General features: G+C 44.1%; 1 protein-coding gene across 12 annotated transcripts in view; it reads right to left on the reverse strand.

The window, feature by feature from the left end:
* LOC101939237 (butyrophilin subfamily 1 member A1-like) overlaps positions 1 to 27277 on the reverse strand; it is a 57205-nt gene that overhangs the window by 18509 nt on the left and 11419 nt on the right. Inside the window, exons 1-6 of one of the 12 annotated variants that reach the window (XM_065562631.1) lie at positions 26378 to 26997; positions 21067 to 21119; positions 19529 to 20152; positions 11413 to 11525; positions 9497 to 9844; positions 7371 to 7655 (exon numbers count right to left, since the gene is read on the reverse strand). In XM_065562631.1, coding sequence (XP_065418703.1) covers positions 7371 to 7655; positions 9497 to 9758 — 547 coding nt within the window. In that variant the 5' untranslated portion in view covers positions 9759 to 9844; positions 11413 to 11525; positions 19529 to 20152; positions 21067 to 21119; positions 26378 to 26997. Of the gene's footprint in view, positions 1 to 7370; positions 7656 to 9496; positions 9845 to 11412; positions 11526 to 13753; positions 27000 to 27277 lie in introns of those variants that run through there. The other 11 variants (XM_065562634.1, XM_065562635.1, XM_065562632.1 and 8 more) reach the window with 11 other exon arrangements.

Here is a 27277-nt window from a genome sequence, read left to right on the forward strand (position 1 = left end):
GTGGAGAAGGCAGCATGTAGCCATTGGCTCAAAGGGGTTATCCATCAGGGCTTTGAGGACTAGGTGGAGGTCCCAGGGTGCAGCAGGTGGTTTTACGTCTGGATATAATGTTTGGATGCCCTTCAGGAACCTTTTGGTTACTGGATGGGCAAAGACTGTAGTGTTGTCAATCTTATGGTGAAATGTGGTGATTGCCGCGAGGTGGACCTTGAGGGAACTCACTGAGAGACCTGATGTTTTAAGGTAATCCAGTATCAGTGGGAGTGGAGCGGAAACTGGGGAGATCTGTTTGGCCGTACACCAAGATGTGAACTTCTTCCATTTATGTAGGTAAGTAGTGCACGTGGTGTGTGTCCTGCTGTGTAGTAGGACTGTCCACACTTGTTCAGAACATGTTAACTCCTCATTAGAGAACCATTGATTAGCCAGGCCCTCAGGTGGAGTCGCTGTACATCAGGGTGAAATAGCTTGCCCCTGCGCTGTGATAGGAGGTTGCTGAGGAGGGGAAAGGGGAATCGGTGGCTTGACCGACATCCACATTAGGAAGGGATACCATAGTTGTCTGGGCCACGATGGGGCTATTAGAATGATGTTGGATCTGTCCTTTCTTCTGTATTATTCTGTTCAACAGCGGTATTGGTGGAAACACATACATGAGAGTGTCGGTCCATGGAAGCATGAAGGCGTCTCCTCGAGAGTGTTTCCCCAGGCCGGCTCTGGAGCAGAATGTCGGGCATTTTTTTGTTTATTGCCGTGGCAAATAGATCTAGTTGGGGATAACCCCAGGTCTGGAAAATGGTGGATAGAATGGCATTGTTGAGTTCCCACTCTTGCTGTATGGGGAAGGATCAACTGAGCTCGTCTGTGGTGGTGTTCTGAGAACTGGGCAAGTATGAGGCGGAGATATGGATATTGTGTTGAAGGTACCAATTCCATAGTTTTACCGCTTCTGTGCAGAGGGAGTGGGACCGGGCTCCCACGTCTGTTCACATAGAACATGCATGCGATGATGTGCATCATGATCCGAATTCTGTGGTTCTGGATAATGGGAAGGAAATGGAGGCAGGCATTGTGTATGGCTCGGAGCTCTAGTAGATTTATATGAAGCTTGGTTTCCGTAGAGGACCAGAGGCCCTGAGGTGACCCATATGCGCTCCCCATCCTGTGAGGGATGCATCTATAGTGATGGTCAGTGAAGGCGGCTCTTGTCAGAAGGGAATCCCGGCACAGATGTTGAAAGGAGAGGTCCACCAGAGGAGCGAGTCCTTGACTTTCAGAGGCATAGTTAGCAATTTGTTTAATCTGTAGATATTTGGTTTGTATACCATGGCTAGCCACCCCTGAAGGCATCGCATGTACAGGCAAGCATATGGGACCACGAATGTGGAAGCGGCCATATGCCCTAACAGCTGCAGGGAATCTCAGACTGTAACCCACAGGGTGGCACGTATCTGGGTAATTAGGGTACCCATTGTGTGGAATCTGTCCTGGGGAAGAGAGGCAAGACCCGTGGTGGAGTCGAGGTGTGCCCCGATTAAGTTGATTTGTTGGGTAGGTCGTAAGGTAGGTTTACTTCTGTTTATTTGCAGACCCAGGGTGTGGAAGCAGTGCACAGTTGCAGAAATGGCTCGGATCGCCTCCAAGTGAGTGGGGGACTTGAGGAGACAATCGTCCAGGTAAGGAAAAATGAAGAACCCTTTCTTTCTGAGATGTGCTATTACGACTGCTTGCACTTTTGAGAAGACACATGGGGCAGTGGAAAGGCAAAAGGGCAGGATCCTGTATTGGTAGTGTTCCATTCCCATGGCAAATCTGAGAAAACGTTGATGGGCAGGGTAGATAGTGATATGGAAATATGCGTCTTGGAGGTTGAGGGTCGAAAACAAATCTCCCTGCTCCAGCATCGCAATTATCGTTGGTAGAGTAACCATCCGGAGTTTCTGTTTCTTGACTAACTTATTTAGACATCGAAGATTGATGATAGGGCGCCATCTGCCGTATTTCTTTTCTGTCAAGAAGTAGTGGGAGTAAAACCCTTTCCCTCTGTGTTGAGCTGGTACCCGCTCTATCGCTCCTAGTTGTATGAGGTGTTGTACCTCTTGACGGAGCAACTGTCCCTGAAGAGGGGCGGGGTGGGAGGGTGGATGGGGGGTATGAGGAGGAAGGGGATGGCATAACCCGATCTGATCTTTTCCAGGACCCATCTGTCCGTAGTGATGGCTTCCCAATTGGCAAGGAACGGGCGCAGACAGTGTCCAAAGAAATGGATGGTTGAAATCGATGCTGAAGAGGGTGGGAGGTTTTCTATACCCTTGACCAAGGCTTCAAATTTGTTTGTTTGAGGCAGGAGGGTGGGTCGCCATCGTTTGTGGAGGGCGATGTTGTTGGGTTCTGGGTCTATGGCGTTGTTGTTGTCTGAAATGTTGATTTTGTGCAAAAGCATGGCAGCATGGCTGTTGGTATGATTGATGTCTGTACTGCCTCTTTTTTGTGGCAGGTGACTGGATGCCTAAAGATCTGAGTGTAGCACATGATTCTTTCATGAAATGGAGGACCTCATTGGTTGTAGAGACGAAGAGCTTGTCCCCACTGAAGGGAAGATTCTCAACAGTGCTCTGTAACTCCTTAGGAAAGGATGAAGAAGTAAACCATGAGGCACACAGCATCATGATGGCTGTGGATCTGGCGACTGCATCCGCAGCATCGAGGGTGGCCTGAAGAGCTGTGCGGGAGATCAATTGGCCCTTGGACACAACCACTTTGAATTGTTGTCATTTGTCTTCCAACACATTATCAATAAAGTGCATTACTTTAGCATAATTTTTGTGGTCATATTTTGCTAAGAGTGCTGCGTAATTCGCTACTCGAAATTGCAAAGTTGAAGATGAATACACTTTGCGCCCAAAGGAGTCCAGTCTCTTGTTCTCCTTGTCAGATGGGATAAATTGGAAAGGCTGGTGCTTATTTTTCTGGTTGTCCGCCTTGACAACTAGTGAATTGGGTGATGGGTGAGTAAATAGAAACTCCAAACCCTTTGGCGGGACAAAATATTTGCGGTCCAGTCTCTTGCTAGTGGGGGTTATCATGGCTGGGTTCTGCTCTAAAAACTAAACTATTTTTCTTAAATAGTAACTCTATGATTAAACTATCTAAATTAAACTGAGAAACAGAACTATCTCTGAGTAAATCTGAGAGGACTGCTGAACTCCGTCTCTAACCAGGGATGGTAGAGAAGGAACTGGGGAGCCCGGGCCTTGCACACGCTATTCAAACACTGACAGCTTGTGAGGCAGGCACAGCGCGTGCACGGCCCGTAGGGGTGCTGCTGTAGAAATCGCCGATCAAAGGAGCTGGGATGCACCTTGACCTGAGGTGGAGCACCCACAGGAATATCTCTCTCTCGAAGTGCAGTTTTGCCAGTGTAGATGTGTTCATACTAGAAGTGTTTTGCTGGTAGAGCTCTATGGGAAAAATCTTCCTAATGTAGACAAAGGCTAAACCATTTATGTGCACAAGTCCTATTGACATTCAAGGTGCTTTTGGGGGGGGGGGGAGGAAAATCACACCATTAGTTAATTGGATTTCTAGTTCTGTGTGTGTTTGTTTGTTTGAAATACACACTGTGGCCTTCATTGTTACGGATTCATTTTAACATAGCTAATCAGTCGGTTGTTGTAGTAGTAGAAAGAGAGAGCTTGAAGCATTGGCCTGGTGCAAAGCCTGAGGCCTGAACCAAAGTCAGCAAAAATTATGCTATGAGCAACAGTCAGGCCCGGTCAAAAGCAGATGCTTGCCTGCAAGTCAGTGTCTGGTACATGAAATCAGCACCAATATTGCTAGCATTGCTAAAGCACACAATGTGTAAACACATTCCAGCAGGCCAGCACAAGAACACCCCAACCTAGCACATGATAAAATGGCTTGACAAAAGTGCTGAATAGTGATATTTTGTCTGAAAAAAATCAGGAGAAAAGTACAAGGGGAGGTAACAAATGTGTCATGAAACACGTAAGGTGGTACGTAAGTTGTTTATCCCAGATTGTTTGTCTCAGTCTATAAATGTTGGGATACCTAGCCTTAACCCTTTGCCTGGCCTAGGGGGCAGTGGAAAAGTCCTGCCACTGACTGAGCTGGTCCTCTATCACAGGCATACATATGTAAGTGTACCTGTAACCATTGAGCCGGGGCATTAGCACCATGCTTTGTCAGCAATAAACCTGACCAAGTGCCTTTGCTACTAAATGGGTCTGTGGTTACTGGATAGTTTGATTGGAGCCTGCTGTACAAGTTATCTGGCCAGAGCCAGTGCAGCATGGAGAGAAAACACACACATGCAGCCAAACATCTGACAATACTGCCCCGACTGCTGATCTGGTAAGTAAGCAAGCTGTCCTCTGTAGGAATCACGATCTAACATGGCAGAAAGCTACATGCTAGGGAATCCCCTTAATCCCACCCTGGATTGCTAGCAAAAGAGGTCCATATGAATTTAAAAAATATAGTGGGGAAGAAATCTGGAATGGAATCTGTAAGGGTAGGGCAGAGACTGTAGCCTTGAAAAATAAGAGTAAAAAATGTAGAATATTGCAAACTATGGCCATGGCTGTTAAATGGTTAAGACGACATGCCACAAAATTGGTGGAGCAAGTAACAGAAACAAAGAAAGAGTTAAAAGAAGCAAGAGAAGTAACAGAGCCCTGGAATGCTCCTGTTCGCGTAACAGGGCAGCAAGCAGTTCAGAGAAAGCAAGCACAGGAACAAAATAAAACATTGGAGACAGCTGTAAAGAGTCTGCAAAAAAGAGAAGTGCCCTTCCCATTGTGATGTTCTGTACCTCAGAGGAACACCCAGCATCCCCATGTTCATCCTTATAATATGATTGTGTGGTATCTAATGCAAAGTTTGTCATGTTGGGTGTCTTCAGAAGGCTCATTGTGTACTGAGCATTGTTGTTATAGTAATCGTTGTTATAGTAATGTTGCAGGTTGTAATTTAATGTATATAGTTATGAGGCTGAAAATGCGTCCTCATGGCTTAAGGCAAGTCCAGGCAAAAACTCTCCAGAAGCAGAGAGGCAGTTCACAGCTCATCAGGGCACGTATGGGACAAACCCAGCCCAGCCTCACAGAAACAAAGGACTCTGGCCTAGGCAACAACAAAGGATCTGTTGGACTCTCGAGTGAGTCACCCCCCTTCCTTTAGTCAGTTTGGAACTGCGATGAGGTAATGCTAACCTGACTCTGAATGAGGGTGCAGGAGATGGGGGGGTAAAGCCAAGAGGGAAGAAAGGACATGATAAAAGGAAGAGAATTTGCCATGCTCTTCCTCTCCTTTCCACCTACAGCTACAGGCACCACACCAAGTGACTGAAACACTGATCAAAGGGGAGAGCCTGGCTGAAGGGCAACCAGCCAGCCTGTGGTGAGAAGCATCTAGGTTTGTAAGGGCATTGAAAGTGTTAAGATCAGCTTAGAATGCATTTTGCTTTTATTTCATTTGACCAAATGCGACTAGTTATGTTTTGACTTATAATCACTTAAATTTATTAACTACAAAGATAGATTTTGTTTGTTTATTCTACCTGAAGCAGTGTATTTGGTTTAAAGTGTCAGAGACTCCCCTTGGGATAACAAGCCTGTTGCATATCAATTTCTTTGTTAAATTGACAACCTCATACAAGCTTGCAGTGTCCAGTGGGCATAACTGGACACTGCAAGACGGAGGTTCCTAGGGTTGTGTCTGGGACCAGAGATACTGGCTAGTGTCCTTCGGTTGCACAATCTAAGGAGCAGCTTACATGCCAGAGGCTGTGCATGAAGAGCCCAGGAGTGGGGGTTCTCACAGCAGAGCAGGGTAAGGCTGGCTCCCAGAGTCAAGGATTGGAGTGACCTAGTAGATCACCGGTCCAGATAACACCAGAGGGGAACGTCGCACCCATGTTTTAAATATTGGTAGTGAACAGTGGACTTCAGGTAACTACCCTGTGCCTGAAGAATGGGGACAGAAATAGAAAAAGGTGGCCTTAACAAAATTATAAAATTAAACTGGGGCCACTGCAGTGCAACCATCACCGTACAATAAAAGCCAGGTTCCGGTAAAAGTTAAATCGGGACCTAAACTAGTGCCAGTCAGAAGAAGGAGAAGTAAGTGCAGAGGGAGGAAAAGTAGCAGACAATACTATCACAGGATTGGTAAATCAGATGAAGGAAAAAATGGAACAGTTCACAGAGCACATTAGGAGACAGAAGCTGTGACTTGATCACAGGGGAGTGAATAAAAAAGGATTTCAAAGTGAAAAACTGAGATTAGAATTGATGCATGAACACATGGAGTTGCCCAAAAACAGGTAACTGCAGCAAAAAAGGGCATTCCTGTAATCCATTTGGCATGCAAATAAAAGCAACACACATTGGGGGAACAAATGCAGGTTTTGCAAGAGCAAGTAATGACCCCCAGTATCCTCTCAGAGCTAGGATAAAAACCAGGAGTGTGGGTTCCCAACTGCTTTAACCCATGGAGCCACACATATCACTCAGAGCTAAAAATATAACCTTCTTTCTCAAATATTTTTATATCCTTTATATCCTTTCTCAGTTTGCTAAAATTACTGCTGCTGCCTATACTTTAAGATACCTTGATAGAGTTAAGCTCTCTGGGCTCAGTTCTCGCTACCTTCCTAGTTTGCTCATCCCTCTCCTTCCCCGCTGCTCTCTTTTTGTTTTAAAAGTTATAGTTTTTACAGACACCTCCAAAAGATAAAGCAATTGAAAACAGAACAGAACAACAAAGAAAGAGAAAACAAGGTAAACACTTTACTTTGAATAATTCCAGTAAATTAATTATTTTAACCCTTCAGGAATGCAACAACTGGAAGTACTCCTAACTTTCTTGAAGATACGGTTGCCTAGTAACAGAAATGCAGGCTCTGGTTCTAATCCTAACCACTGATTAATATTTGAAACATGGGTTTTCCTTATTTCCATATAGCAGGGTTTTAAAATAAAGTTAATATAAATTGAAAATGCCTTAAATTACTAAATTAATACAACAAATTTAGCAAATTTAATATGAATGTTTGTCAATTATTAAAAGTTTTAAATAACAAGTTAATAACTTGATTATTAACCCTTTTGTTTATCTCTCTGGGTTTTTTTTAAATGCATTGCTTTCATAACTAAGTTGTTAATGCCTTATTTTGTACAATTATGAATAGAATTCTGGCGCCATTTGTTTTTAATTGTAAGGCTGCCCTGTGTTGTATGTAGTGTGTGTCAGAGAACACACATATAACCAACATCTGACCACAGCTGTCTTTTTTTAATGTTGCTGAAAAAACAACAACAGTTTGTGGGTTTTTGATGGCTACTGACCTGATATATAAAATAATGTTGATTCCTTTTCTTGGCCAAGGTGGGTGTTCCTGACCAAACAAGACAAGTTCTGATTTGAATTTTCTGTTATAATGATAGAAGTTTGTGTTTCATACAGGCCACTGGCTTCTCGGGAATTTGTTTGAGAGGATGAAGGTAAGGGCTGTCCCTTGAGATCTCTCCACAGCACCTCGGGCTCTGGGTACCATCTGGCCGATCGGCACACCAGTCGGATCCCTCCATCCTGGTAACCCTCAACAGAGATGTGAGGAGCAGAGCCTGAAGCTAGAGACAAATGAATTGATTTATGCACATATTCAGCCTAGAGAATAAGAATGTAAACTTCCCATTTATTCCCAGTGCTCATGGACTCAGGAAACTATATGAACAAGAAACTGTAATTATTTCATGGAGGGGAAGGGGAAGCTTTTCTCCTCAGTATTGTTTTATCTCCGGATCTACACAGAGCACAGCATGGCATTTTTGGATTATATGAACCCCTTTAATTGATAATTTAGCTTAGCACTAACAGATTTAAAAGAAACTGAGAAAAATAAACCTTGTATTTCAAATGTGTCTTCAGGTGAAATATCTCCTATTTGATTGTATTAAATATATTGTACTTAGCCCTACAAATACATTATCAGAGCAGAAGGGGAGAGGTATCTGGACATCTCCTTGAGCGTAACTATCTTGAACTACCTCTTGACTGGTGAAAAAACAGCCTTTCACAGGATGAAATCTTCCTCAAAGTTTTATGTAGCCTTCACCAGAATAAAATAAATCTCCAGAAGGTGACACCAGAGTGTCCCAGGGCCAGCAGATCATTAGGTACTCTTTTTCAAATGTGGGGTATCTAGTGCCCATAGGTTAGGAATGGGCATTCTTGACTGGCATGGATGTGGCTAGTTTGTATAATTAATTCCAGTTAATGTGAAGACTGTGCAGGTCTGTTCCACTATAAAGGATGTTATTTATGTTTGGAAGAGTATTTTCATATAATGACAATTACCGCAGGAAACTAAAATTCAGTCCTGGGCATTAGATTTAACTATGTGAATACAGGAAATCAGATGTTATATCTCTGTTTTATTCTCTTCATCCCACACCCTGAAAGTGGCAAAATATTAGATGACTATTGATAAAGAAGGCGTAATAATTCAGGAGCCCCTTCTCCAATTTACTTCACTTTTGATACAATAAATATTCTACCTCCGCAACAGACCATGGGTAAAATGTTCAAAGTCACCTAACTGAATTAGGAATTTAAGTCCTACTTTCAAAAGTGACATACTGAAGTTCCTGTGAGGAAATGAATGGTACCAAAAAGGGAATTCCGCATAGTGTCAGCCAGCATTGGGGGTGCGGGGGGGAGGGGGTGCATTGGCGCGTGCCATGGGCCAGACACTCACTAACACACAGAGGCTGCTGCACATATTTTTGTGATCACATAACCAGGTGGCTTTGGAAGCCACCATGCTACTGCAATGATTTTGGTAGAGGAAGAGGAGGAGGAAGCAATTTAGCCTCTAATTGTGGAAAAAAACTTTTCTTGGAGCAACTTTACTTGACTGAGCACGGTCTTGTGTGCTCAGAAGCCAGTACTGACTAGTAGGAAAGGCTAGTCATGTGGTCCTGGGATGACCAGCAATGGAGACAGAATGTCTAGCTGACAAAGGCCACTTTCCTACAGAGCTGTGTAGAGCTCACCTTGGTGCTGCAGCAGCATCACACCAACATGAGAGCTCCCCTCCGTGTGGAGAAGCGCGTGGCCATTGCTATCTCTGATTGCTACCAGTCAGTAACTCAACAATCTGGTGTTGGTAGATCAGCCGTCAGGGCTGTTGTCATGGACACATGCACTACTATAAAGATGGTGCTGATGGCAGAGGTCATAAAGCTTGGCCATGCACAGGGGGTTATAGATGGATTTGCATGGCCTTTAAAGTGGATTATCCAGTTTGCACTAACTGGACAGGTATTTTGGAAGAAGATTAGCTTCATGTGGATGCGGGCCATTTTTATTAAAAAATGCTGCAGCTACTGAAAAATAAACCCCAACGTCAACAAGCCCTTCGAATCACTCAGAGCCATCCTTGAAGGAAATACAGATACAGGCTACTGACCTGCCACCTTTAGTTCCAATAGGGCTTCTTCATAAAAGATATCATCTTGAACAAAACAGCTGTACTGTCCTTCATCAGAGAGTCTGATACTGAAAATTCTCAAGGCAACACTCCCATTGGCGAGACCATCTTTCAAGAGCTCTGTCCTCCCCTGATATTCTGGCATTTGCTGCCCATATTGGTCTTTTCCATTACTATAGTGATGCACAAATGGGGACAGCTGGGACCGGAACCATGTCACCTCCATGTTCTCAGCACTCATCCTGGAGGACAGGTGACAGGGTAACACTATCTCCTCATCCACAATGGCTGTGACAGGCTGGTCAGGTCCAATCACTTTAAACTGAGCTGAGAAATGTACCAGGAGATAAAGAAAATAAACTCAGAGAGAAGATCCTATACATGTAATCAGTCTCACACACAAGCCAGGTCTTGTTTTATATATTTTTATATTTCAGGGAGCTATTTCATAGGTTCAAAGATCAGAAGGGATCATTGTGATCATCTGGTCTGACTTCCTGTGTAACACAGGCTGCAGAATTTCTCTATGGCAAAGAGCTAGTCTTCCCTGACTGGGAATCGAATGCAGGCTATGGCAGTGACAGCACCAAATGCTGAGCACTACAACACCAGGGTGAAGGGCTCTGTGAATGAACACTCTGTGTCCTGAAGTGTGTATATTCTGGGTGCTCATCCTGAGGAGCAGGGTAACAAAATGTGATAATTGACAATGGCAGAGGCAGGTCTAATCATCATACACTGTATTGTGAAATATACCAGGACACACAAGACATTTTTTTTCTGCCCCCTCAATTGTGCCACCCCAGCAGTAGCATGGTGGTGCACAGAGGGTAGGATTAGGCCTGGTAAACTAGGGTAAGAAACTGGAGGAAATTTTAGGGGGCTGGGGACCTGATCTAATCCAACTGATGTGAATGCAAAGACTTTTAGTGGAATTTGAATCAGCTCCTCAGGGCCCCACCAGTTTCTGTGCTCAGATTCGCAGTGTAGGAATCCTTTTATTGCCTGAAGACTAGTTGGCAGCTCTTGCAGACTGTCACCTTCTGCTTGCTAATCTGTAATCTTCAAACAGGATTCTGCACCCCTGAGCTCTGGGATCTGCTCTGGCTCCCAGTATATTCCTGGTGCAATTCAAGGTGTTTGGTTTTTGACATGGGAAGCACTAAGTGGCTTGGAACAGGCTACCACCTCTCTCCCCATGTGATACGACAGTGGCGAAGAGCGCTGGGATGCTCAGTCTAACAGTCCCACTGGTTTTAGTGGGAGAGAGATGGTGGTGAGAAGAATGCAACACCACACTGGTCTGATACATCTACAGTCCATTCTGTCTTGGGCAGGGAATGGATGGAAGAGGATGCAATTGAGATAAGGTGTGTTGGGGAATTATTAGTCCTGAAGGCTTAGGAAGGCAGGAGGGTGTTTTTAAAACAAACCAAACCAACCAACCAACCCGCTATTGGACCAGTTTGTTTGAATGTGTGCTAGATTTCATTCATCTTTGTATTGGCAACTAAAGAGAGTGACGGACCCTTTTTGTAAATATAAAAATCCAATAATTTTAATTATACAGGTTTGTGTTACTCAGCAGTAAAAGTGTGTCCATCCAATGAGCTGGGCCTCCTTGGCAATCTTTACAAAATACAGGTATGAACAGACAGAGCTGCAGATTACCCCAAGCTCAGGTCAAATAGTCCAGCAACAACATAAATATAGCCAAAAAACAACAACTACAGCCCTGATCCTGCTCTGTGCTTATGTCTACACACTGGGATTAGTTCCATTGACTTCAATGGGACTACTCACAGGGCATAAAGATAAGCCTATTTGTAAGGGACTGCAGGCTTGGGGCCCAAATAAATCCTATGGGAAGCAGCAGAGGCAGTGAAGGTTCCTACCTGTTTCCAACTTGTGAACATAAAAAGTCACAAAATAAATAATAAAACCAAGCAAAGAGGAGCTGAATCTGGAGTTGTGGCAGAACAAAAATTCATCTTCACTGAAACTTCATCTAGAACACAGGAAGAGAAAAAACACACAAAACAACAATTTACCCTAGTGAGTAGGATGCAGTGATTATGACCAGCTGGATACTGGAGTTTGAGGAATAGAAGATTACAGAGGATACATTAAATAAAAAAGGATAAATTAATTGTTAAGTGAACTCATTTTCAAATTATGTAGTGACAGCAATCATTCCATATTTAAGGTTGAAATTGAGTTTCCATTACAAGTCCACACACAAAAAGGCAGTTCAGTGTAAAATGATATTAATTTCCCATCACCAAAAAAGAGAAAATTTATATATTAATCCCTTGAATATTAATTAAGGGTAGGATTTTGAAAATCACTGAGAATTGGCCTAATTGTGCCCCACTGAAGTCAATGGGAATATTTATAGCTACTCTACTGGGGACAGGAAGGTTAAACCAACCCTGATAGGTTTCAAAAATCTGTCCCTACAATACTATGCCTTTTTGAAATTAAAATTATGGCTGTTCAATTTTTTTATCACAACAATCTCATAATCCCCTACCCAGACTTCTCCTTTTTTTCCCCAGCAGGAAGCAACGAGACAATGTCACATTAAAGTAAGTTGTGCAGAAAGCTTAGCAGATGGAAAATATACAGGGACAGAACATACTATGATGATTTATTGTTTGCTTTGTAGTGGCAACTAGGAGCACCAGTCACTGATCAGACCCCATTGAGCTAGATACTGTACATAACATGTAACCAAATTATATCCTATAGATCTACTCATGGAGGGGAACACGGATCTCTCGCCTTCCACATGATCAAAAAATTATGGGTTCTTTATATTTGTCTTTTGGTATCTGAGCATTTAGGCTGCACTCAGGTCATATTCTTTAGCTTTTTCCTGTAACCATAAGGGCTAGAAACTTGCTTTTTAAAATAAAAATGAAAGCTGAAATTCTCATAATCAAAGGACTAGAACGGGGGGCTGTAAGGAAAACATCATATATGTCAAGACTTTTGATAAAATGGTGACAGTTCATAACACTGGAACTGGTCAAATATGTTGTATAAAAGACAAAATTAAAAAAATAAAAGTTTTCCTGTTATTTGATATTTTTTTTGTAATTTTTCAGCAAAATATTTCAAAATGAATTTTCTTATTTCAAATGGAATAAAAAGATTTTTTGTGAGGTGTCTGGGGGTGTGATTTTGTTGGTTTCCCTCCATCCTTTCTTAAAGAAAAAAAAAGTTTGTTTGGTAAGCACAAACAGACTTTCCCTTAGTAATTCCCTTTTTAAACCTAGTTTTTAATGTTGCTTTTTTATTCACTTTTTTACCATGTGCTTACCAATCAGGTTTTGCCTTTCCCTTTTTAAACCTAGTTTTCAATATTATTTAACTCTTTTCTTAAACTAACCCTTTAAAAACAAATATTTCCTTTTTTCTTTAAGTTCTATCTTTCTATTCTTTCATAACCTGCCTTTACCAGCCTCTTTTCTTGAATAACTTACCTCTCTTCTTTCAAATTTCCTTTTTTCTCTAAACCTTACTCAAACTTTCTTTTTTCATCTTTAAACTCTCTCACTCCTTTCAACCTTTTTCTCTCAATGTAACCAAGCACAAACACAAACACAAACACACACACACACACAAATTTTTTAATGTTTTTAAAGGCTCTTTTCTTAACCTACCCTGGTATTAAATAGTTTAAAGGCTTTTTTTCTTCACTTTTTTAACCCTGTGGTTTCCAAACAGGCTTTGCCTTAGTAAATGCCCTTTTTAAACCTAGTTTTCAATATTATTTTACTCTTTTTTTTTTTTTGTAATTTTTCAGCAAAATATTTCAAAATGAATTTTCTTATTTCAAATGGAATCAAAAGATTTTTTGTGAGGTGTCTGGGGGTGTGATTTTCCCTCTATCCTTTCTTAAAGAAAAAAAAGGAGGGGGTGTAGAGTAGGAGAAAAAGATTGGAAAATCCAAAAATAAAATAAAATAAAATAAAAATGTTCGGATTATTAAAAAAAATGCTTGAGTTGTTCCATTGAACAACCTGGCAAATGCCATAAAAAATTCAAATGAAAAAAAAAAAAGAATAAAATGTTCAAAATGTGTCCTAGAAAATAATTCCCATTTTTAACCACAAAGACTCCCCTCCAATGTTTTTTCACCTATCCGGGGACAATGGGCCATATCCACAAAGGTACTTAGGTGCCTAAGCCCCAGGTTTCTGCCTTTGGATGTACTCACTGTTGCCTCACCCTAGGTAGGAGACAGGTATCCAGGTGTCCAAGTCTCAGTGCGATCCACAAACCAGGGGAAGTTTGGCTGGCAAGAATAGAATCATAGAATATCAGGGTTGGAAGAGACCTCAGCAGGTCATATAGTCCAACCACCTGCTCAAAGCAGGACCAACACCAACTAAATCATCCCAGCCAAGGCTTTGTCAAGCCGGGCCTTAAAAACCTCAAAGCATCGATCTTTTGTGCGGGGCCCAATCCAGTGGGTCTGCTCAAAGGCTGCCTAGCTCTACGCTAATAGCCAGCCATGGGGGGAGAGGAGGAGGTAACTCTTTCTAGCAGAAGTATATATTATTAAGTCACACGATGGGTGCAAAACTGAAGATTTAGCCATTATATTTGTCCAGAAGTTAATGGCCTAGATGACTCATCCAATCTGAACATGATGAGTAAAATATCATTTTCTCTGCCCTCTAGGGATGGCTGTGTGAACATCATAGCACCTAATTCTCCTCAACAAAACCACATTTTCTCTTACCAGAGAGAATACACAAGGAACTTTCCAATCAGTGTACCTTAGTCTTCCATGACAAGCATTGCGATTTTGTGCGTCCAGAATAACAACAGCAAATTCTTCCCCAAGTATCATTACACACAGAGCTAACACACAATTTTATATAATGGCATCCTGGGTGGGGGGGCGGGGGCTGTGACATACCCCTAGATTGTGGGACCGCTGAGTCCCCTTAAATTTTTCAGCCTGGGCTGTCCTTCACAATTCTATGCTAGTGATAAGCAGCAAATCCCTCCAAGTGCTGTGATCACTCACCCATCAACATGTGCTGGCACACACCCAGCTGAGTTGCATGAATGCTTTCTAAGCCATTCATGAATTATACACAGGGAAACTTCAGCCAATTTCCCCAGCCCCCAACCTTGCATCCCAGTGATATACCATCTCAGACTGCTCAAGACCTTCTCTTGAACAGTGCAAGCTCGTTTATTAGTTTGCCACTTCATCAAAGGAAGTTGGACATCCACCAGCCTTTGTAATCTGAGCAGAATCCCCAAGCACTTTAGACAAATTAGACATCAAAATAAGTTTCTAACTACAGAAAGATAGATTTTAACTGATTATAAGTGTTAGGCACAGACATCAAAGTTGGTTATATAAAAAATAAAAATAGAATCATAGTCTAAATTCTAACTTTAATAGACTAAGCAATATTTGAAACAAACAGCTTCTCTCACCCCACTGGATGTTTCAGGCAGTTTACAATTCCCAATACACAGGCTGAATTCCCTTCTCAGTCTGGGACCAATCTCCCCAGTTCAAAGTCTTTGTCTTCCAAATAATCTTCCAGGTATTAGGATGGGGGAGGAGAACAGCCGAATGGTGATATCATTGACCGTCATTTATACTTTATCTTGAGGTGCTAGAAAGATCCTTGCTGAGATGTGAGGTTAGGTTGCCCTCATTCTGTACATTCCCTGAGGGTGCAATCCACGCCATCCTCCAGATCATTAATGAAGATATTGAACAAAACTGGCCCCAGGACCTACCCTTGGGGCACTCAACTTGATACTGGCATAGAGCCATTGATCACTACCCGTTGAGCCCATTCATCCAGCCCATACTTCTTTAACTTCTTTAACTTGCTGGCATATTTTAAATTTTAAAATATTGTGTGCAGAATTTTTAATTTTTTGGCAAAGAATTCCCTCAGGAGTAAGCTTTACTAATTATTCATTGCTGTGGGTAAAATGTGTGCAGTAAGTTTTTTTCCTCTAAAGCTTCTCAGTCCCCCCCCCAATAAATTCTGTGCCCCCAGAAGGGCGTACCACATAGTTTGAGGTTGAGGGTGCCCCACATCAGCCCAGGTGAGTGCTCTAACCACTGGGCTAAAAGTTAGAAGATGGACTCCTCCTCTGTCCATGTGGTGTGGAATGAGGCAGGCGCCTAACAATTCTTCACAAGAACTGAGGGAGGCAGAAGAGGAGTTCCCAATTGTGGATTTCAAGCAGAGACTGGGCTGCAGGGAGGTGCCTGAGTTAGGTTCCTACCTCCATGAGAGGTGTAGGGCTTAGTGCAGCCCTTTTTTGACATCTCCGATTGGCTTTCTCAGTCAGCTTTCTACCTATCATGCTGGCTTTTGCGGATCACATTCTTGGGCATCTATGTCTCCCTATTCATTCTATAGGGAACCTAGTCACCTAACTCAGGATTTGTGGAACACATTTTTCCCCTGATTTTCTTGACACCAAAAAGTGAGACATTACAGTGCTCAGCGTCACAATGCATAAGTCCCTTTATGGTTCCAGGCTTAGGATGAATAAAGCTGGTTGACATGTTTCAAAATGAAAATTTTCATGGGAAAATGTAATTTTCCATTTGTTTTCAGTTTTTCCAACAGGGAATGTCAATATTAAATTAGGTTAAAATTTGAGATTCATTTTGAATAAATGTTTTCATTTGTTTTGGTTTAAAAAAGCAAACCATTTCTAAAAATTTGAGATTTCAGAATTTCTCCCTTTTCCCCCCCATTTCCCTTGTTTTCCCCTGAATGACACAGAATGAATTATATCTAGGTTTTTCTGTCATTTGTGTATTTTACACACTACATTTTCAAAACTTCCTCAACTTTGGAAAAGTTACAAAGTGGCAAAAAGTGGTTCCCCCCCATTATCTGCATAATAGCTGTGTGTTGCATTTCCTGCAACCAGATGGGGCTTTTAGTACAATGAGAAAAGACAAGAGATGGAACTAAAGTGTTACAGGGTATGGTGGGAGTGGAGGTGGAGCAACATTGTGCATCGACTACAAGAAAGGGACTGAGAGACTTTTTCCGTTGGACCATATGAACTGGAACCATAAACTCACTGAACGTTAAATCTCACCAAATGAGGGTTAATCCATCCTCATCATCGTATCCACTCATTATACTCCACACCTGAACATAGCCATTATATGAACAACATACCCTCATATCACAATGTCTGTACTTTGACTCATTAACCTTTTACCACCAATCAGGGATATTGCAGATTATGTATTCCTTACGCCATCCGATCTTAAACCGAACTTCACACCCCTTGATAATCTGTACATTATTCCCTGATAACCAGAAACTTCTATGCTTAAACTCTGTACTGTTCACTTTTTAAAAACATCATCTTAATAAAATTTGTATATATGAGCATACATTGGAAGGCTGCCTGGCTGTTCTCTCAAGGCAAGGCCAAGCAACAAGTCGGGAGGGGCAAGAGTGGATTGGGGGAAAAGGTATAACATACTAAAAGGACAAAGAAATGCCTGTCTCTGACCGTAGCACACCCTCACTCCTCACCCCTCCCATGGGATACAAAAGAGGTGGGGTGAAGACCATATATTCATGACCCTCCAAAACGGAACATGACCATAAGTTGTAAGGGGTGTGACTAGGGGCGTGCACTTCAGGTATATTTGGGCCTGCTAAGGAGGAGGTGGGGAAGGGGAATGGGGAGGGGAGAGGAACAGGGACAGAGGGCAAGGTTCTGTGGTGTCAGAGCTGGGAAGCGGGACACTGGAAAACATGGCTTTGTGGTGCCAAAGTTATAGACTCTAATCACAATAAACATCGTGTTGCCTGCACTTTGGACTTCTGCTTTCTGTCTGCGTGACAAGAACTAGGGGAGGAGGTGAAGGGAAAGCCCTCTAACAATAGCTGCAGTGATTTTTTTCAGTAGTGTAAAGAGGCAGAGAGTCTCAGAGCTCGGGCCAACTGACTCGGGTTTTGAGGCTTGTGCTACGGGGCTAAAAATAGCAGTGTGGATTTTCCCACTCAGGTTGGTGTCCAGGGTCTTGGACCCTCCCCCACACCGGGTTTCAGAGCTTGGGGTCCAGCCCAAGCAGGAATGCCCACACTGCTACTTTTAGCCCCATAGACTCAGTGCCATTTTTTTCAGTGTAGATGTACACCTCTACCTCGATATAACACTGTCCTCGGGAGCCAAAAAATCTTACCGTGTTATAGGTGAAACCGCGTTATCGAACTTGCTTTGATCGGCCGGAGTGCGCAGGCCCGCCTCCCCCAGAGCACTGCTTTATCGCGTTATATCAGAATTCATGTTATATCGGGTCGCGTTATATTGGGGTAGAGGTGTACTCTGAATGTACATTTTGAACTGATCTGCATTCACAGCAAGAGACATTTATTAGTGACAATCCATGGGATATATTTACATTTATTTGTATTTCAATGTCAAGATATAAAATACATTTTTAAAATAGATATCCCAACGCTATGCAGACAATAATCAATACAATCCAACCAGAAAAAAAAAATCCAAGCCTGTCCTAGAACTGAAATTTCCATATTTCAGCTCCCAACAAAACTTAATCTACAATAATATAACAACAATACATAAATGCACACCTTTGCTTATTCTCCTGAGAACTTGAACTCTGCATAAACATCTGTTCAAGGGCAAACTACTATTGAGTTGTGGTTTTTAAAAAAAAAATTTTTTGAGGGGGGGGGGGAGAAAAGGGAAGGATTAAAAAGAGAGAAAAAAGGATGGTATTGTGACAATCAGGGTCCAGACACTCCAGAGAGAGAACAGGGGCTCAGAACCCCAAAGAATAAGCAATCTGTTTGTTCGGTGTTTGTACAGCACCTACCATGATGGAGTCCTGACCAATGACTGGGGTTCCCATGCAGGGGCAACAGATTCTTCCTAAAAATGGTGGGGCCACAAAGCCCTCCCCTCCGGCCCTGCCAGTGGCCTCTGCCCCTCCTCTTCCCCCTGAGGCCCCGCCCCCCTGCCACGCTGGAAGCCTGAATCCTGCCTGGGTAAGAGCGGCCTGGGGAGCTGTGGGGATCCACGGACCCTGCACTTGCCCTGGGCACAGAGCCCATGGGCAGGAACACTGGCCAGAGGCTGCTCTCAGGCCCCCCCACCCTGACAGGTGGAGGCTTTGTGGCTCCCCACAGTGGCCCGGGCTCCCCGGGCCACTCTTACTCGGGCCAGGTTCCACCTTCCATCCTGGCTTGAGGGCAGGGCCTCAGGGGGAAGGGGAGGGACCGGGGGGTGGGGCCCATCCATCCACTTTCAAAAACTGGGAGTGCCATGGCCCCTTGGCCCCCCTGTTCCAGTGCTTCTGTTCTCAGATGCTACTACAGTACAAATAAATAATACAGTAACACCTCACTTAACGTTGTAGTTATGTTCCTGAAAAATGCGACTTTAAGCAAAATGACGTTAAACTAATCCAATTTCCCCATAAGAATCAATGTAAATGTGTGTGGGGGGGTAGGTTCCAGGGAAATTTTATTTTTCTAGACAAAGGCATTATATACACATTTTAAACATTTTTAAACAAGTAATTTAATACAGGTATTAAACAGGCTGGCAGCAAACCAGCTGATTGCCGTGGGCAGGAGGCAGGGGAGGGAGGGAGGAGGCTGCACGCTGCGTCCTCACTCCTCCCCCCAGCCTCCTGAATGTTGCAAGCCAGCTGATTGTTGTGGGCAGGAGGTGGGGGGAGCAGGGGGAAGGCGCTGATTCACAGGGCCCGCCGGCAGGTGGGAGGCGCTCGGGGGGGGGGGAATCTAGGAGGGCTGCCAGCTGTAGACAAAGCAGGCAGCCAAACGACGTTATAGGGGAGCATTGCACAACTTTAAACGAGTATGTTCTGTAACCGAGCAGGGATGTAACATCGAAACAACGTTAAGCGAGAGGACGTTAAGTGAGTTACTGTACTAATAACAAAACAAAAACAAACAAACAATAACTAAGTAACCAAAACTCACCTACCTGATGGATCCTGGAAAGAAGCTTCCCAGTGTTTTCATGAGCTCAACAGTTTTTACAGCTTCTCTTAAATCCTCATCTATTCTCTCACATTGCAAACAAATATTTCCATTTATGAGCCTGCATAATTAATTATTTATATCCACTTCTCTTCACGTATTTGATTAAAAGGTTTGTTTGATTTAAACTGAACAGGAGGGTCTCTCTCTAGATGCTTTCACGCACTCAGAAAATAAAATTGGAGAAGTAACAGGAACAGTATAATCATTCAGCCATTAAAGAAGCACGCGCACTTCTACTGAAAAGTAAGTTTCCATGGCAGCAGCAGGCTATTTTCCAGGGAGCTCGTGTTCAGCTGATTATCCACCAGGCTCTTTTCCAGGTATCCCTCTTTGGATGAAGGTAACAGGTTTGAGGAGCCTCCTTTTTCTGTTCTTCAAAACCTTACTGACGTTTTTGATTTTAAACTATTTTTTCACCTTACTCCCAGAATGAAACCTCCTGTAGCAAACCCATAAAAGATAATCTTGTTGCTCATCTGGTGTTTATGGTGAAGCTCATACTTTTGTTACTGCGAGGTCTAAAGGTCAAAGCCCAGCTTGTATCTATTCTGAGACAGGAGTCAGTCTGAAGGGAGAAATTATAAAATAGCATCAGGAATTCCTGAACTCCAAGGACTATCGAGTGATCTTGGCATAAGATAACACAAGTAGTATACCGCTCGATAGTATTCATCACCATGCAATTTTCACAGGTCTGCATGCCCAATTAGGGCCCATATAGGGCTTATGTCCCACCTTCCCACCCCATTTCCGGTGGCGCCAAAGTTTGGCACCGTAGGCCATTTTGAAAAATTGTGTGTGTGTGTTTGAGTAGGGGTAGTGTTGTGTGTGTTTGTGCTTGGGTACATGGAGAGGAAAAGGTTGAAAGAAGAGATTGAGAGAGTGTAAAGATGAAAAAAGAAAGTTTGAGTAAGCTTTAGAGAAAAAAAGGAAAGAAAGGTTCTTTGGGGTGGTTGAGCTAGGAGAGAGGTTCGTAAAGACAGGTTATTCAAGAATAGAAAGATAGAACTTAAAGAAAAAAGGAAATATTTGAATTTAAAGGGTTAGTTTAAGAAAAAGAGTAAAATAATATTGAAAACTAGTTTTAAAAAGGGCATTTACTAAGGCAAAGCCTGTTTGGTAACCACAGGGTTAAAAAAGTGATTAAAAAAGCATTTAAACTATTCACTATTAGGGTAGGTTAAGAAAAAAGAGAGGTTAAAAGAAAGAACAGGACAAAAAAAAAGATAGACAGCACATGGTGGAATCAGAATGAGAGAGAGAGAGAGAGAGAGAAGCAGGCAGAGTCTGTTTAGTAAGCACAGGGTAAAAAAGTAAATAAAAAAGCATTCAGTATCAGGGTAGGTTAAGAAAAAAAGAGGTTAAAAGAAAGAACAGGGCAAGAAAAGGGAAAAGAGAGCCCCCTTTGCAAAGGGCAAAGATAGACAGCACATGGTTGAGTCAGAGAGAGAGAAAATGAGAGAGAGAGAGAATTCTCACCTTTTAAGTCTTTCTGTCCCTGGTTCAGACCTTCTCAGACTTGTTATCATCGCCTTTGAATCGGACCAATTAGAGTTTGTTTTACAACAGCGTCATAGAATTCATTTTTTGAACCAATTCTAGAGTCCCAAGATTTTAAACAAGAGCCAACTTCCTCCTCTCTCCCCACTCCCTTTTAACTGTTTTATTCTTATCTAAAGAAACAGAACTTTCGCATTTTTTTTTACCATGTAGCCCTTTTACAGAGGGTTTTTTATAAAATTTAAAACCATAAGCTTTTAGTAACAAGCAAATTTTAAAAGTTGTCCCCTAGGTTTTAGACTAACAGGTGTTATTTTTTAGTAAGCACAATGTGAAACAGGCTTTTGCTGGATTACCATATTGCAGGCTTGGAAAAAGAGGACACTCCAAGGGGCCCCGGCCCCACCCCAACTCCGCCCCTTCCCCGCCCCCCGGCCCTGTCCCAACTCCGCCCCTTCCCCGCCCCCCGGCCCTGTCCCAACTCCGCCCTTTCCCCGCCCCAACTCCGCCCCCTCCCCTGAGCGCTCCACCCCCTGCTCCTCCCCCTCCCCTGCTTTCCATGCATCAAATGTTCGGAGAACGGAGTGGTCTCAAGTAGTCAAAGACCCTTCTTCCCTGTCCCCTCCAGTCTATGTCTATCCTATTGCTGTCTAACCCGCCCCAGCTCCTCATCTGATTTCAACTGCCCCCCACCACTGCTCTGGAGTCCTTGTCCCAGTTTCCTGGTCCTGTCTCACTCTCCTCTCTCCCCGCCCCCATCCCTCAGATGGGATGTTCGTTCCAGATTGGCAAAATTATAAGGCTTCCCAACATTTCAACACTTCCCATTCTAAATTTTCGGTTGCTTAACTATAGGCTAGTTCTGCCTACAACAAAGCATATTCAGAACTTCTGATTAAAGGGATTATAAGTGTAGCAACCTCCATCATAGCTAGTCACCAAAGATTGAACCCGAGCCATCCAGACTTAAAAGCATGAGCTTCTACTACTTGAGTTCAAGATATAACTCCCTTAGCTGGTAGCTATATAGTTATCCTCTAAAAATCCACCAGAGGAGGGCACAAAATGCATGTTGGACAGTGAATTACAAAAGTGCCAAATATTATTATTAGACCTGCAATACTTTTCACAATGAACATCAACGGGGGATAAACTGGGAGTTTAAGAATATTTGGAAAACAATTTTAGAATAACATTCAGTACTGTGGTTTAAAAGAAAAAAAACCCTGTTAAAACTCATAACTTAGCAGCATTCAGTGCTTGAAAAAAAAAAAAACTTCTAGGAGGGATACAAGTTAAGAATGTTGAAACAGGAAAATGTTATGCTTAGTTACCACTTGGGCAAGGCGGCGTGCTATGTAATACTTGCAAGATTTCACTGTAATGTTTTACAATATATAGCAGCGCAATGCTGATTCCGTTGATATTGTTGAGCAATTCATGCTGATTTTATTTCAGCCCACATCTTAATAGTTTTGAATACAAGATCACAATTTTCACCTCAGTTGGTCTGAACATGCAGAGCTTTAAAATTGCTATGCTCTAAACTGTCTATTAACTACAATTTTATAAACCTGCATGTCAGAGAACTGTGTGCCACTACTACTAGACAGTGGCACAAGGCAATTCAGTGTGAATCACAGAAATGTAGAACTGGAAGGGACATCAACAGGTCATCTAGTCAAAACCCTGCACTGAGGCAGGACTGAGTAATAACAACTAGACCATCCTTGACAGGTGTTTGTCTAAGCTCTTAAAAAACTCTAATGACTGCTATTCCATAACCTCTCTAGGCAATTTGTCCAGTGCTTAACTACCTTTACAGTTAGGAAGTTTTTCCTAATGTCTAACCTAAATCTCCCTTGCTACAATTTAAGCCCATTGCTTCTTTTTCATGCATGTCCTGAGTGGGACGGGGGTGGGTCCAGGCAGTGGGATTGGGGAGAGGGAGGTTGAGGGAGTCGGTGGGTGTGTGGGGATGGACTGGGGGAAGCAGGGTGGAGGAACTGAGGGGGACAGGACTGGAATGGGGGGAGTAGGGTAGGGGTTGAGGGGAGCATGAATGGGACAGAGTAGAGAGAGCTGTGTAGAGTGGGGTGAGGCGGAGCGGGGGAGACAATGGGGCTGGGTTGGGGAAGGTTGGGGGGTTGGGGAGAGGGACAGGGTCTGGAGGGGGATGAGACAGAGGTGAGCAGGACTGGAATGGGGCAAGTTGAGGGGGTGGGACAGCAGGGGGAGTGATGGGAGTGGGATGACAGGGGAGGCTGAAGAAGAGATTTGGGGTAGGGCAAGGCTGAGGGCAGTGGGTTGGGGGGAGCAGGGGGACTGTGGAGGAGGCTGTTGGAATGGGGGCAGAGACTGAGGGCAGTGGGTTCGGGGTGGGAGGTACAGGGGGAACTGCGGGGGAGGCTGAGGGAACAGGGGGAACGGGGTGGGGGCTGAGGGCAGTGGGTCGGGTCTACACTGGCACCTCTCAGCATTGCTGTGCCGGGCGGCGGACCTGCACCAGTGCTACCCTGGTGATGGAAGAGTTCTCAGTGGAAATGCAGACTTCATGACACAGACCCTCCTCGTCACTTCAAACCTGTCGCTGCTCTGGTCAGTTGCTAGGCTCTTGTCACTTTCAAATCCATGCAGGGGTATCTGGCTCTTTTTCAGTGCTCAGGTTAAGAAAAGCCTCTGCATTTTGTGAGGGCTTCAGCGTTCACTTTCCTACTTGACAAACTGTCTGCCTGACACATTGCTCCCAGGCCATTCATCTTTATTCATTATCGGCAAGTCCATCAGATTAAGGAGCAACACGGGGAAGCAACTCAATGGTGTCATGGATTTTTAATTTTTCAAACCACTTTGGCTTCAACAGGGATAACAGCAAATCTGGACAGAGCAGATGGGTGTCAGGATGGGTTTGGGTATTTTTTTTTTTAAGTGAAAATGTTTGGGTCTGAGCAAAGGCTGCAAACTTCCCTTTGGAAACCTCTGCTGATCTTTTACCCCAGGGGCTAACGACAGCCTGGAATCTGGGACAGATTTCCACATCCATGCAGGGTAGGGAGACCAGATTGCAAGGGTGAAAAATCGGGACGGGGGTCGGGGGTAATAGGAAACTATACAAGAAAAAATCCCAAATATCGGGACTGTCCCTATAAAATCGGGACATCCGATCACCCTAATGCAGGGTGAGATGATCGGGGGGGGGAGGGGGAGGGAGGGGAGAAGGACTGTGGGGGAGGCAGAGGGAACAGGTTCAGGGGGGCTGAGGGCAGTGGATTGACAGTGGGGGGTACAGGAGGGACACTGCGGGGGAGGCTGAGGGAACAGGGTCAGGGTGGGGGCTTAGGGCAGTGGGTCAGGTGAGATGATCTGGGGGAGGGGAGGGACTGTGGGGGAGGCAGAGGGAACAGGTTCAGGGGGGCTGAGGGCAGTGGATTGAGGGTGGGGGCACAGGGGGGACACTGCGGGGTAGGCTGAGGGAACAGGGTCAGGGTGGGGGCTGAGGGCAGTGGGGCTGAGGGAAGCCCCCAGAGGGACCTGCCAGGGGGCCAGGTGAGCCCAGCAGTGCTTACCTGGAGTGGCTCCCAGGAAGCATCCAGAAGACAGGTCCCTCCCAGTCCCTCTGGCTCCTTCCTACAGTTGAGTCGGGTCAAGGGGAGGGGGCAGGGGGTCTCTCTGCCCGAGTCTACAGGCTCCGCCCCGCTGCAGCAAGCAGGGGAGCGAGACCTCCTCGCTGCCTCTCTGTGTGCCAGGGCAGGGGCAGGGCTGTGCTCTGCAGGCTCCTGCCGGCCGGGTGGCGGGCCCTATGGACTGACACCGCCGCGCCGGGAGCTCTCAGCCGCGCGCTGCCCCAGGGAGGAAAGGTGAGTGGCGCCAGCGGCGCCGGCTTGCCGCAGTTCCCCCGGCGCGGCTGCCCTGTCAGCGCTTTTGGGTCTTTAAATATCCGGACATTTTTAGCTTTTTACAAATTCCCCCCCGGACGGCTATTTAAAGACCCAAAAGCCGGACATGTCCGGGGAAACCCGGACATATGGTAACCCTACTTTTGCAGCAAAGTTCCTGTTAGCAAAGCAGCCTCTGTGAGTCAGTGGATCACAGAGAAGGAGTTTGCTTCTTTACCTGCTTTTTAACAAACACATGTTAAAGTTACATTAAGTTTTGCAAAGGTATAGTGACTTGAAAAGACACATCCCTTTTGTATGTGTTGTAATAAAAAAGGAGCAGGCAGAAGCACCCAGGTTTAAAACCCCAGGTTTTTAGTAACAGTTTATACACCCCTTATTTTGTAAACCAGTGGATTAGAAAGAAGAAGAAGATTGCTTCTTCCCCCACTTTTTAACAAATAGAGGTGGACGTTATATTAGGGCTTTTAAGGGAATAAACACTTGAAAAGACATGCCTAAATGAAGACACATTTCTTTATTTAACCCCCTTGGCATAAGTGTTTCAATGAAAAAGAGCAGGCAGAGGGATTTTTATAAAAGTTAAAACCATAAGCTTTTAGTAACAAACAATTTTAAAAAGTTTCCCCCTAGGTTTTAAACTAACAGGGGTTATTTTTTTTTAGTAAAAACAATGTGAAGCTGCAGCAAAGCGCCTGTTAGCAAAGCAGCCTCTGTGAGTCAGTGGATCAGAGATAAGAAGGCTGCTTCTTTCCCAAACTTTTTAACAAACACAAGTTAAAGTTATATTAAGTTTTGCAAAGGAATAAAGCTTTGCTTTATAATAACTTGAAAAGACAAACCTAAGACACATCCCTTTTGTATGTGTTGTAATAAAAAAAGGAGCAGGCAGAAGCACCTTAGGTTTAAAACCCCAGGTTTTTAGTAACAGTTTATATACCCTTTATTTTGTAAACCAGTGGATTAGAGAGAAGAAGATTGCTTCTTCCCCCACTTTTTAACAAATAGAAGTAAAAGGCTTGTAAAGGAATAAACACTTGAAAAGACAAGTTTATCTTTTATAAAATTTAAAACCATAAGCTTTTAGTAACCAGCAAATTTTAAAAGTTTTCTCCTAGGTTTTAGACTAACAGGTGTTAGTTTTTTAGTAAGCACAATGTGAAACAGGCTTTTGCAGCAAAGCTCCTGTTAGCAAAGCAGCCTCTGGGAGTCAGTGGATCACAGAGAAGGAATCTGCTTCTTTACCTGCTTTTTAACAAACACATGTTAAAGTTACATTTAGTTTTGCAAAGGTATAATGACTTAAAAAGACAAACCTAAGACACATCCCCACTTCTTAACCAAGAGAGATGAAAGGCTTGGAAAGGAATAAACACTTAAAAAGACAAGCCTACCTGAAGACCCAGACCTTCATTTAGTCCCTTAGGCATAGGTGTTTCAAGAAAATGTAAGTCTGCAGAAACAACCCAGGCTTAAAAACACAGAAAGCCTGTTTATAAAAGTTTTCCCCTAGGTTTCAGGCTATCACTGGCATTTTTTTTTCTTTTTTTAGTAAGGACAGCAGGCTTTTGCAGCAAAGCAGCTGTCAGCAAAAACAACCTCTGTAAGCCAGTAGATCAGAGATAAGAAGGCTGCTTCTTTGCCTGCTTTTTAACAAATACAAGTGAAAGTTATATTAAGTTTTGTAAAGCAATAAACACTTTAAAAGGCAAGCCTATATGAAGACAGAGCCCTGGGTGAGGTGGTTGGGCCTTTGTTAGCGGAAAAGGCCGTTCATTAGGGTTACCATACATCCGGTTTTTCCTGGACATGTCCGGCTTTTCGGCAATCAAACCCCCGTCCAGGGGGAATTGCCAAAAAGCCGAACATGTCCGGGAAAATGCCGGCCAGGCACTTCCCCTCCCGCGGCTGCTCTGCTCCTCCCCTGACTCTTCGGCTCTGTTTAAGAGCCAAGCTGCCCGAGCGCTATGGGCACTTCCCCTCCCGGGCTCCAGCGGCGCAGGGTCCGGAGGCATGGGGGCTGCCCGAAGCCGGTAGCGCTTGGGCAGCTCGGCTCTTAAACAGAGCCGAAGAGTCAGGGGAGGAGCAGAGCCTCCGGCCGCGGCGGCTCTGCTCCTTCCCTGACTCTTCGGCTCTGTTTAAGAGCCGAGCGCTACGGGCTTCGGGCAGCCCCCATGCTTCCGGACCCTGCGCCGCCGGAGCCCGGGAGAGGAAGTGCCCAGCCGGGGGCGCAGGGTCCGGAGACATAGGGGCTGCCCGAAGCCCAAGCGCTACTGGCTTCACGGTTTGCCGGG

Source organism: Chrysemys picta, chromosome 12 (genome assembly GCF_011386835.1).
Source record: "Chrysemys picta bellii isolate R12L10 chromosome 12, ASM1138683v2, whole genome shotgun sequence".
NCBI lineage: Eukaryota > Metazoa > Chordata > Testudines > Emydidae > Chrysemys > Chrysemys picta.